Consider the following 13,453-nt stretch of genomic DNA (forward strand, 5'->3'; position numbering starts at 1 on the left):
ATTATACTGTATGATTAAAAACATTGTCAATTTCTTAATCTTATTCTTGAACCTCTCCAAGGTTTTACTAACAGCCAAGAGGAGCATCGCTTTTGCTATCAAGGAGTTCAAGAAAAAGACTAATATTTGCTTTGGACTAAAGGGCAACCTTTTTAGGAGGTGAGAACTTGTATACTATGCATATTAGGAGCAGCAATAGATAAGACAGGATTTACGAGACCTTCTGCCATCTTGGGTATCACTTTAAAACTAGCCCTGCATATACAGTCAGTGAATAACAGTTGCATATTATAGTGATCATGTAAAGTTATAACCCAATTCTAGTTTTTATGGTTATTATTACAGGGTCTTGCCGAATGCTTCATTGTATTTACACACTCAAACACACACACACACACACACACACACACACACACACACACACACACACACACACACACACACACACACACACACACACACACACACACACACACACACACACATAGCTGCCCTACATGCCAGGAGGCATAATGGGCAGTAAGTAACAAACACACACACACACACACACACACGCACGCACGCACACACACACACACACACACACACACACACACACACACACACACACACACACACACACACACACACACACACACACACACACACACACTTACAAACACACACTGACATACAAACACAGACACACACACACACACACACACACACACACACACACACACACACACACACACACACACACACACACACACACACACACACACACACACACACATATTTTGGGATATTGTTCATAGATTCATGAATCAGTTATTATAATATAAATAATAATATATATATATATATATATAATATTATAATTGCTAATATTACTATCACTATTATTATTATGAATATTATGATTATTACTATTTTATTTTATGTTTTCTAAAGCTCAGCATATGAATGTACATCCACAAATTCCAAATGCTTTGCCAATGGGGCAATCCCATATTTATTCATTATAAAACATTCATTAACATAAAAATACGTCTACCTATTTGTAGCTTTTTCAAATATTATATCCCTCCATGGTTCAGGCTGGGAGGCATTTTCTTTTAGATTATATTTTTCGATTGTCCGAGTGAATTGATGTAGGCCTATCTTTTCAAGATAAATAAACAAATTAGATAATTAAATATATCAATGTCAATGAGGATATGATCTGTCGGTTCTTCACTTTTGGAAGGTCTGGATAATTTCTCTCTTACGCCAATTGCTTATTGCGGATAAATGTTGCTGATTTGTCTCGCGAGAGGACACCAGCAGGTTGAAAGTCTGTTTTAACTCAAGTTGGGAAAGTTTGGCAGTTTGGCTGATTTTTCCGTAATATGTCTTACTCTTCTTCTGTCTGGGTCTTAACTATTCGAGCTTTTATTGAGATTGTGTTTATTCATTAATAATGTTTGAGTGAATACCATGAGTCTTTCTGTGAATTATATCCTAGTGTTGTAGGCTACGTGTCTGTGGGATTGCGTGTACGTTCGTGTGAGAGTTTGGATTGGGGCTTGAACCCAACCTGGTACGTTTGGTTCCACTTATAACGTACCCAAAGTGGTCTTTGTCTAATTAGTTTAGACAGAGCTGTTGATTAACTAGATCGATGCGTTTTCGCTCTATTGTCTTTTTTAGGCCTCTAAACAAGTTATTATTATGATCTATTCTGTTAACCACTATATATAGGCCTATGTCAACTTTACCTTTTATATATAATTTTGTGATTCTGCATTTGTGATCCCCGCCGCCCATCCTCCCCGCCCCCGGTCAGGGACCTGTAGGCCTATAGCAGTAGGCTAGCTACGAGGTTTTTACCAGTAGGCCTACAGAATATGAGCTATTTAGCAGTACAGTATCTGAAATATTCACCAGTACAGTGAGCTGTTCACCAGTACAGTATATGAGCTGTTTAGCAGTACATATAAGCTGTGGATCAAAAGGATCCAGGAGCTGATTGCCTTTTGATCTGCTTCTTAACTGATTAGCAGCGCAGGGCAAACAGCCTCACTAGATATGGGATTACTTTCACGACAAGTGCGATACTGTTATAACAAAAAGGTAAATAAATAGAAGGTTTAAATTCTAATTTTCCATATGATCTAAATTGCATAAAAGGTGTTGCTTATAGGCCTATGCAATAACAACATAAATGGCTCGCTATTTTATTCAATTTAGGTGCGTGCTGGTACTGCGACCCCGAATATCTCTCTCATTTATGGAATTGTATTGGCCAAGCGAAATTGTAACCTAATTTATATTAACCGTCTTTAATTGATATTAACCAATTCCCTAATTTATATGAACCGTCCCTTATTGATATGAACCGTCTATAATTAATATGAACCTTCCCTAATAACCGTCACTAATTTATATGAACCGTCTCTAATTGAGATGAACCGCCTCTAATAACACTTTGTGGATGGATCATGGATCAGGATGGATCAAACTCGAATGGGGTTGAATCGCCGTTCCGTCGGCAGGCAAGCATGCAAATAACAAACAATATTGTCATATTAAATACGTAGTCCCAGAGATAATCCAAACTTTACGCGGTTAGATTTAGCCCGAGGCTTCTGTTTCTTTACAGAAAGTCGCGTGAATAACGTATATCAGGCCTCTATAAAGTCAACTGATGTTCATGATCATATACGAAACGGGCCTAATTCGAAATCAGTGAGAAAATATGCTTCAAAATAAACCCATATTTTTTTAGTTTATTCAAACAAACATAACCATAAACACGCGGAGACTTTGCATCACCTTTGGAGGCTAGTAGGCTATAGACTAAAGAAATTACTTCTGCAAGTTTTACATTATTAACAATTTGTACATAAACACGTTGCACTCAATTTAAACATGCGTGGTTTTTCTATTTCAATAAACAAGGAGAACAAAATTTCTTCAGCGAAACAACAACAACAACAACAACAACTAGGCAATAAACATGAAAGTCTTGAACGGGACGCAAAGGATTAAACGGGCCCCTGGCACCCCTGCATAGAAGATCGGCAGGCCTAAAACACATAAAGCGGTATAATAAGAGTCATTTCACTATGTACAATATAGAGCTTTCTTCTTTGACCGGGTCCAGATTGGTGTTGTGTTTGCGTTAAACTTTAAAGTTTTCTCTTCCTAATCCGAGTGATGCGCCACAACATGTTCACATGGCGGCGCGTCTCCAAAGCGCGCAATCGAATATTAGCACAGACATCCCTTTGTCTGATTTTTTGTTATGCCACGTATGTACAATGTAACACGTCTTCATCACCTAAAAAAAAAATGGGCATTTAAATTGCTGTGCAAATTACTGGTAAACACATACAACCCGCATAATCCATTTTGAAAAATTTAGGATTGCAACTAATCCAGTTTAGCTGAATTTTTTTTTCCAATCCAAAAGTAGGCTTACGTCGTGTCCGCTCATCGTGGGGTTTTCACCGGGCCTGTTGACCCGTCAACTGTTGTATTGACAGGCGTTCAGACTAGAGCCCGGGCTTTGTAACCCGCTGTATCCGAAGGTCGGATGCTGCTTGGATTTCAGTCTCAGGGTCGCCAGGCTGGAGTTACACGTGTCTCTGTACACACTGTACGGGGACCCGGGGGGCCCATACGGGCACGCCGACGAGGACATGGCCGTGTTGATCGTGGACGTGCCGATGCCATTGAGATTGCTGATGTTGTTCAGGCCGGCGGTGGGCATCCCCGGGACCCCCGAGTGGCCCATGCCGGACGCCATCGTCATGGATGAGATGGAGTTGGGCGCTGAGAACATGGACTGCGTGGTCAGGGGGCTCATGGAGTTGAAAAAGGTGAAGTTCTTGGTGGACAGGGGCGCCGGGGTGAGCCCCTTGTTGGTCCAGTTGTTGTAGGTGTAGGCCGGGTACATGTCGTCGTAGGGCTGCATGAGACCGCTGAACTGCGGCAGATAACTGTTTTTGCACAGGTCCATCTGCTGGTTGCGCTCCCGCTTGCGCCATTTCGCTCTTCGGTTTTTAAACCAAACCTGAGGATAAATAGATAAAGATAAAGTTTAACGGAGAGAATCTGAATAGACTAAATAAATCTATGGATTGTTTCGTCGCTTGTATCAGTGTTTCTCAAGGCCGAATTATATTACGTTTTTAAGTATTTTATAATATTGCCAATGCCGTCGATTATGTGTGGCTTGAAAATAGGCCTATTTCGAGCAACAGAAAAAAAATACAGAAATAATAGCCTACATTTGTATTTTTTTATTCCAGCTACAGGCTACAGCTAAACAAATTAAATCGCATTTTTGGAAGGATTTCATGTAGAGCGTTTTACAAACGAATTATTTTGCAATTATGGACAAAACATCGTGCTCTCAAACTAAGACTCAAACTAAGACTTTTAATGATCTGCTTCGCACTGTTTTACATAAAGAACAATAATGCAGTCTAATCATAGCTGTCAATCCAGACTCACTGCATATTATTGTTCTTAATCATAGTAAACCAGTTTGCCTCAAAGAGGAATTTCACACCTTATTGCAGCTTAATAATGGAGGGTTGTTGTAAATTAGGCATTTATTTAGAAAAAAATCTCCGTCATTTATTAATTAATAATGTCTTATTTCAAAATGAACTGAAACGCATGTTATATGATCTCTGGGAAATAAAGAATTAGGCTTATTGTTAATTGGTTATAGGAAATATACCACTGTAATTTACCACTGTAATATAGGCCTACCACTGTAATTTACAACTGTAATATACCATGGTAATATAGCCTATTTGTTACCAGTGTAAAATACCACTGTGTTGTAGTGACAAGAAACTAAGAGTTTCCGTCATGTTAAGAACAGGTTTGAGTAGGCCAGCAGCAACATTTTTGTCTTGTTTATTTAAACTAGAAAAAATTAATAGTTGAAGGGAAACCATCCTTCATTAGCAGATAGGCTACGCAGTGTCACAACACGACCCCAGACCCCATATAACATGAGTTTTATTGCTTATCACCTTTTGGTCTCAAGCCCCGAGGTCACAGTCAATTCACGACGATTGCAATAACACATTTAATTAAACAATTTAAGTTTAAATTAATGCCGATATAATCTCATTGTGCTGATAGAATAGCGCGATACATTTTACCAATTAATCCCCCAATTAAATCTCGTTATTCTCAATCAATTCCAAGGGACATACATTAGTGTACCTGTTCACTTCTGCTCTCTTTGATGTGATAAGTAAAAAAGTAATTAATTTCGATAAATCTATTGATTTAAATATGAATATATTTAAATCAATAGATTTATGAATGTGTTTTAGGAGCCTTACCCGGACCCGGGCCTCGGTGAGGTTGGTCCACACGGCGATCTCCTCCCGGGTGCTCATGTCCGGGTAGCGGTTCCTCTGGAAGGTGGCCTCCAACTCCTGCAGCTGCTGGCTCGTGAAGTGCGTCCGCTGCCGCCGCTGCTTCTTCTTCTTGGGGTCATCGGTGGTCCCGTCGTCGCTGCGGTGCTCCACGATCCTCTCTTTCTCTGTCGAGGCGTTAGGAAAAGAGGAACGCATGAAAACACAGATGAGGAACAAGTTGGAACAAAATGATCGGTTTATATATGGATGTAGATGTATATAGGCTATGGATGTATATATATATATATATATATATATATAGCCTATATATATATATATATGCAGACTAAACGTATGAGGGGTCAGGAGACCTTAAGGGAAAATAATCCGACCTAAAATAAGGCCTTCAGGTCCCTCTCCTCGTTTTAGAATAAGCAAGCCATTCTCAGATCTGAGTTGTTTAGCTCTAATTAAACGAAGGCCTTCTAAGCCAAACCCAGCATACTCATAATATTCTGTTATGTCATTTGAAACATTTCTGACATTCCTTTCGTCTCAATATCCTCAACCATATAAAACAAAAGCTTATATTTTTGCGTTTGCCAAAATCTTTATATAGTCACAGATTACATACAACCAGCCCGTGATAATGCAATAAGTAGCATGAGCTGTCTGTCCATCCAGACTAACACACATCCAGCTGTCTGACCATCCAGACCGTAACCCATCCAGCTGTCAGTCCGTCCAGACAATAACACATGCAGGCCCTATGTGTGACAAACAGCCTGAGATCACGGCCGATGCGTAGGCATCTTGCAGAATAAAAACGGCCCTCCGTATTTCCCTGGAAATGCAGATGAATGAAAGGTTCTCCTCAGATCAACATCTAGGTCTTCTCTAGATGTTTACTCATCAGCTGACAGAAAACAACAACTCCTTCCGCTCTGGTTGATAGACCCGGGTACTCTGCCAAGTTACTTCACGGACGCACAAATCCAACATTTACATAAGTGGGTCATTAAGTGGGCTATGAAGTGGGTCTGAGGATCCCTGGGACCCGGGGGTCGGCCTGCCACGTGCAGCCCAATGCTCACGGTCTCATTTAGGTGCCAAATGAATACAGAGGAGAGAGCGGGGGACGTTGAAGCTCCGATGCGGCTCAGGTACCTGCTGCCAGCTCGGTGTCTGACGACTCGCTGCTGGAGTTCTCTAAGATCGCCCGCGCGCTGCTCGAACCTCTCGGCGGCATTAGAAAGGTGGAGGCCGCGTCGCGCGCCGGCGGGGGTCTCGCGGCCTCGGCGATTCTGTCCAAATTCATTCCACCTTGAGGGAAATGGTGCGCATAAAAAAGGAAAGGGAGTGTGTCAGGCTTCGCGTAGCGGCGACGCTGTGGTAATTCAAAGGGCTGGCGAGTGTGAGCCGATTCATGAGCAAAAATAAAGGAGGTCGGTGGTTCTCGACAAGAATGTAACGTCCTCGGAAGAAGAAGAACAGCCCCTCTGGTTGGATAAGGGAGGCCCGTGTGCTCCTAGTGTCCGCTCAGAGAAATATGACCAGTGTGAACAAAGCTGCTCTCGCTCTCTCTCCTAGAGAGAAGACACACCCCTCCGGTTGGGTTCACCTCCCTGACATGAGAGCAGGACCCGCCCACCAAGGGGGTTCGGGAGTCGAGAGGAGAAAAGCGCAATTTGGGGGCGCGGCGAATGGTGCCTCACGGGAGCGTGCAAGGCAGCGTTGGACTCGCGTTTAAGAGGAAAGCGAGGGGTCACTTCTCCGTGGAGGGGGTCACTTCTCCGTGCAGGAGGGGGGGTCACTTCTCCGTGCAGGTATGTTCAACATTGGTTTCGTGCAGTGCGACGCAGCGGCCAGCTGCGCGCTTCTATAAACACTGGTACACAATGTGTGTGTCTCGGATGGGTCTGCTGAGCTGAATAAACATTTGCCATTCAGGCGCAGTTTCTTTTTCCATCACTGCGCATGATATTAGCGCTATTATGGCTATTTGTATGAATGAAAGCCATTGTAAATGCTCACTCCATGGTTTTCTCCGACGTCGGCCCACAGTATTAGGATATATAGCATATATATATATATATATATATATATATATATATATATATATACTCTGAGTGTTTTTAATGGAATTCCTGCTGTTTGGACTGAACTCACTCATCCACGCGTTGTTGAATTTTGGTTGAATAACCAAATCAGATAGTCTTCTTTGACGGATAAGCCATTTAATTGATGGCTTATGTTATGACATACGGTGATGCTGTTATACATTATAGTTTAATTGATATATCTGAAACCTGTCATTGGTCTAGATAGTTACAATACTTTAGATAAACGAATGCGCTGAGGGTGACGTCAGCCGCTATCAGCGTCATTGGGGCGCTTTGCTCTAACCATCTGAAGAAAGGTCTTTATGTTTCAAAATCTTTCTTCTTAAATTCCTCAAATGAGCTTTGTTCAAACACAAGGCTACTAAAGCCTGAAACCCAGCGGCTCCTTGTAAAGAAATAGCTGTACGTTATTTTTACTAACAGGCTCAGCCTATTATTAGTTTTCGTTGTTGAAATTATTTAAATTAGAATGATCGAACATTCCCGTGCTACTGTTATACGGATTCCCGTGCTACTATATATATATGGAGCTGTATTTACACGGGGTGCTATAAACCTGAAGCATGTGTAGACCTGCTCGGCCACAGTAACGCGCCTCGGACTCGGGCCTTTGTGCCGTCTGACTTAAGCCGGTCACAGGCGCCAGTGCTCAGTAGTCTTTGTATGACGGGTACTTTTGACAGGAGACCCCGTCCGACCGGAAAGCTCCCCGAAGGCCCTTTCCGAACACATTCTGTGCAGCCTCTAAGCAATTATTTGCTTGCCCCTTTTCCTCAGAGCGATTCCTCTCCCAGCGATCGGAGAACTAGTGTGCCATCTCTGAACATGTAGGTTCTTGAGGGAACCGAGCGCGTTCACAGGCGCCAGATAAATATTATAATATAGTATAACCTTCAAGGATATGTCTTCCTCTAATTCCGTATAAAGAGATCTAACGACACCGGCTTAATTATGGCATAATTAAGTTCGACTAGCCTAGGGTTTAGTTAACACTGACACGCACCAAGAAAACCCTGATGCTGGAGCTTTCTCCGAGTTTGGCGCAGAGGAGTTCATTACACCACCACTTCTCAATCTGGATGGCTCAGACATCTACCTGAGTAACTCCACGACTCCACAGCGCCAGCCTCGCTTTATGGTGACATGTATGAGGGCTAATGAGTAAACTGAAGGACACGGTCCTCAGGGGTCATCGAGTGTGGTCAGCAGGTGGAGGACCTGACCCGCCCAAGCTGATGGTGCTGCTGGGCGGATGACAGACCGGTGAAGGGTCGCTGTTTGGGAGTATAGGCCTACTTGGTGAATCATTCAAGGCCGTGTCAACAAGATGGGGTCAACAAGGTGTTTGGCTTCAAAATAAATTGAGTTTGTTGTAGTTAAACTTACAACTCGAGGCTGATTCGCGGTTTGGTGTATATTGTAGTAGACCTCGTAATGAAGCTGAACGACGAGGCGTCCTTTGCTAAAACATGGGCCTGCATGTCATACTGCAATCGTGGGGCCACAGGTTTCGCGTGTGACGGATGATCCAAAAGCCTTTTCATCCGGCAGGATGGCTGAAAGGCCAGTGGCAACACAAACACTTATTTAAACCTGAAAATAAACTCCTCTGCCTTATTTTTCTATAAAGGAAACACACACAGACCGGTGCAGCCCTGTCGTGTTTTCCCACTGACACCCACGGTGGCCAATTGAACCTCAAAGCCTTTAGAAAGCCACAAAAACATCGAAAATTAAAGCTGGTCTGCACATAGGCCTCCAAAGAAACGAAAGACGTGGGCATATAGATGTAAGTGGATATGTGGTAACTGGAGAAGGACAGGGATAATAGCGTTATTGCCTTGGTGATTCCTTTGCTGCTCTATAGTGGATACTTGGTCAAAGGCCTGAAATGCTCAGTTTAAAAAACAAGAACAACTAAGCAACAACAACATCCAAAAAACAATTTCCCCCTAAACAATTAAAACGGATCCAGAATTGCAATCAAATGGGCTGGCAATACAATTAATAGAGAGGGACACGTTGGACAATTTTTTCACGGCCACTGGTAGGCCTATATGAATAAAAACATAAGTCAGGCTGCCTTCAAATGACCCCCAACCACAAACGTAGGCCCTTAGAAACTATTTGGACCGTTTCCTATCTCCCGATGATAAAAAACGCTTTGAATTGGAGAACATGAATTTCCATCAACCTTTTAGGGCTTTAATTTGAACCTCAATGTTATAAACTTCACCATCAAGCTTTCAGACTTAGGAAAGCGCTTAAAAAAAGAGCAAAACAAATGCGTTCTTGTGGATTGTAGGCCTAATTATTGAAGGTTCAGTTCCTTTAAGTCTACAGATTCAAATACTTTTATTTTAATTTATCTGTACTTTCATAGGCATCACTATGAATTGCAACATGGCCTTATCGCATGAATGCACATGAGGGATGCAATACTTATATGTTATGCTGAAGAAAGTATAAGAAAAGTTACCGAAAAGTTATCCTTAAACCCAGTCATTCAAAATGTTGAAAATATCTAATGGGAAATTGGTGGTTGCCATCTTGTCTATTGTTAATTTATTGAAATAAATAACGCATTCATTCAACTTTAATGGCTAAATACAATTAGTTTCCTTGAATCATGTGGCTCATTTGCAAATTATATTATTGTAACACACAGTCTTTGATGCAGGCTAAATGTTCGGGCAGTAATACAGAATCAATATAATAAAAATGCCTACCTGGGTCTCCGCAAGAGACTGCATTCTTCGTCAGATTCAGTTCCATTCCAGTTGACTATGAATAAAATGAAACAATCTGCATTAGAAAACATTTGTAATATTTGAACACACTATGGTTTGCGTGAGGTAAAAAGGCTATTCAGGTCAGTGTTGACTTCTGATCAGTGTAGCCCGATCCATCAATAACCTCGACTGATTCCTTGACAGAGCCTCCCAAATGGTTTCCTCTTTCTTACGGATATGATCTTTTAACCCCGAGCCTGCGAGCCTCTTCCCCCGTCAGTATAAACCATGCCAGCAGTGTATATTTGGCCATGCATAATGCAGACTACACACATAACCTACATAACCCCGCGTCCTGCAGGAATCGACCTCACTTTGTCCACAGTAGGCCTACATTTGGACATCATTTCGCTGGTTTGTAGGCCGATCACAAGAGTCCAGGCACTAAAACATTGACCTTCCTCCACCTTCGCATTTGGCCCTTGAATAAGAGAGTCCGGCAGAACCCAGACATCACGGAGACACACGACCACCTTTCATTTGACGGAAAGAAATCACGCATGAATTTGTGTTTTTGCCCCTCTATGTGTGATACACCGCCACACACAGCCCATCAACTGGTGAATACAGGTGGTCTTAACTTTATGATGTCTGTGGGTTATGTCCAACGCGCTATGGACACGACTGTGATGTGGAACAAGCACAGAAAATAAAATAACCGACCCGCGATCCATACAAAGATCTAAATCGAGGTATTATAAAGGCTTAGCCAAGCTTTGGTTATGAAACAAAAGCATCACAGTGAAGGAGCCTACAGACGGTCGTCCTGACGACGCGTCAGTCAGAATGCACTTAAAATCGCAGAACATGTCCAAAGAAAAGGATCCAGGTCCGCGATAACACTCACCGGTCGGTCCCCAGCGTACAGGCCTGATAATGACTAAAGTCTCAGAGTCTCCCCATGCAGGTGCTGTTGAATAAATCCACGTTTGGCGTCGGCTTCATGTGCTGTGTCCACCCGATAATGGAGGCTGCAGTGTTCGCCTCTGCGCAGCGCTGCCTCGCTTTTCTTCTGCAGGCTCCTGCTCACCTCGTGGTGACGTCACCACTCGGCCCATCCTCGTCCTCAAGCTCTCGAGGAAGCGAGGAAGAGCGGCTCAGCCTCCCCGCGCTGCAGCATCACGCGCAGCGGGGGACGGCTGATACTGGGCCGTTTGGACCAGACAAGAGTTCGTGTAGAAATAGAAATGGATTGGTAAACAAGTTGCATTACGTGATAGGTTACACTAAATTCAATAATAATGATACACATTTCCTCAACCCTAACCGTGGATATTGGCTCCAAATCATGAAGCGGTGAATGCATATTTTTAATATGAAAAAAATATGGCAAAACAATTTTTGAGCAAATAGGTGTTTTTGTTTTTATTTTAAGTTTCGGTTATTCTCTCATTTCATTGTAGCCTGTCTTTGGACCGGCCCTAATTTTAGTGTTAGTGAAGGCTGAATTGTTTAACTGGGAGCATGTTACGGCCTTATATTTCCTTAAACAACAGCTCATAAAAGACGAGGCGTGTGAAGACCATTCACAATCTAGGCCTACTCAAACAAACTTACCTTATAAAAGAACAACGGTTACGGGGCCCTCCATGACCTCTGTCAGTAGGCCTACCTCAATATCGTTTTAAAAACACCCCAATGGGTCTCTACGGACGGTTACACCGAAAACGGATTGTGGCAACAATTAGACATGCGGTATCAACTTTATCTCAACTAATAATCGCAATAGCCTGATGTCGACTTATTAGCCCTAAATGATATATACAGAAAATAGCTGTTTCTCACTTTGCATATCTTACAGGCCTTGATAAATTCATACCGTCGGTATAGGTCCTTTAAATAAACGTTGCCTTGATCTGGGCATGTGAAGCCTACATTTCGACACGTGTCTACGTCGAAAATGATGTTTATTTTAATTTAATCTTAATCTTTTTCCTATTTAATTAGAAGTCCTGGTATGTTTGCCCATAGCATACAACCGTTCCGTTATCTGTAATGTAGAATATGTTTGCATACAGGTTCAATAGCCTGTGATCAGATAACTTCTGTAGGCTTATCGCCGCAGCCATAACTTCATGTAAAAAAAAAGAAAACGACAAAGGTGTTAGCCTAATTGCCTAGCAATTAATAGTAAACCATCATATGCTAGATTGTGAGTTTATATTCGATTTTATTTGCTACAACATATTTAAAAAGTAGTTTAAATAAAGGAAACATATCTAATATTATGAATAGTTAAATTTGATAAAAGCTCCATCAAACTGACAGGCCGAGAGGTCATGAGGCCTTACTGAGTCAGTCCACAGTGCCCGCTGTGTAGGGGATTCAAAGCGACTTTTAAAAGCCTACTTAAGTAGTCAACATTTATAAATAAGACCAACATTTCTAGCGGCTGTCTCGGGAGTAAAACCCTCACACAGCATCAGGCGCTCATAGCCTACAGCCCGGTATAGGTTGTATGTAGCGCAGTAGGTCTAGAAGTCCAATCCTAGTGAGAAAATGTTCTCTAGAATTTTAAGCTTGGTGCATTTGTATGGGCACGATGAGACGCGGTCATTATGACCTGGGACCGAGCAGGAGCCGGGAGCCGGAGCCGGGAGCATGCAGGACCCGGGAGCGGTGCGTGAGGCGGCGGGCGCATTCAGCGGAACCACATCGATTCCTGGGTACTCTACGGTTAGGATGATCTTTAGCTTCGGACGTGGTAGAAAGTGTGAAACTTGTCCCAGCATCCCATTCTTCTTTTGAACCCCGCCAAGAGCCTTCATGAACCACATCGCGGCTCTGTAAATGGATTGAAGGAGGATTAGAACAGAGCTCGTGGGCCGCGCGGGAATTGAGACGGCCCGCAGCGAAGCTCCCGCGCCTCGAGTTTGAGGGCTGCGGGTCCATCAAGTACATAAAGTCCATAAAGTCCATAAAGTCTCTATTCTGTTCACACGTCGGCTACCCCAAATCAAAATGAAAGCGTCAATATTTGCTCCATACACACACAGGACTGTTGTATAATGGCCTCCCTTAATGTTATATAAGAGGCCCCCTTAATGTTACTTAGGCACCTCAGGTCGACTATTTCAAAGGCCTTCGAAATGATCTTATGGTTTGTCCTCCTGAATAGATTCCTTTATGTTTACGATAAATATAATTTCCCCGATATGTTGTTTATTGTGACATGGTGTGAAATTAA

The 13,453-nt window shown here is 42.6% G+C and overlaps 1 protein-coding gene across 2 annotated transcripts; it reads right to left on the reverse strand.

Annotated features, from left to right (window-relative positions):
- Positions 1-2,730: 2,730 nt before the first annotated feature.
- On the reverse strand, positions 2,731-11,294 carry pitx1 (paired-like homeodomain 1). 2 transcript variants are annotated; one of them, XM_060055831.1, is made up of 6 exons: positions 11,114-11,294; positions 10,204-10,258; positions 6,519-6,674; positions 5,334-5,536; positions 3,446-4,039; positions 2,731-3,050 (listed from the first exon to the last, which is right to left on the reverse strand). In XM_060055831.1, exons 2-5 carry the CDS (start codon positions 10,247-10,249, stop codon positions 3,491-3,493), a joined length of 954 nt encoding a protein of 317 aa, XP_059911814.1. In that variant the 5' UTR covers positions 10,250-10,258; positions 11,114-11,294; the 3' UTR covers positions 2,731-3,050; positions 3,446-3,490. The 2 variants fall into 2 exon arrangements, with proteins under 2 accessions (XP_059911814.1, XP_059911815.1); XM_060055832.1 differs by lacking the exon at positions 6,519-6,674 and having other exon boundaries at positions 2,731-4,039; positions 11,114-11,291.
- Between the last annotated feature and the right edge of the window lie 2,159 nt (positions 11,295-13,453).

The sequence above is a fragment of the Gadus macrocephalus genome, chromosome 7 (assembly GCF_031168955.1).
Source record: "Gadus macrocephalus chromosome 7, ASM3116895v1".
Lineage (NCBI taxonomy): Eukaryota > Metazoa > Chordata > Actinopteri > Gadiformes > Gadidae > Gadus > Gadus macrocephalus.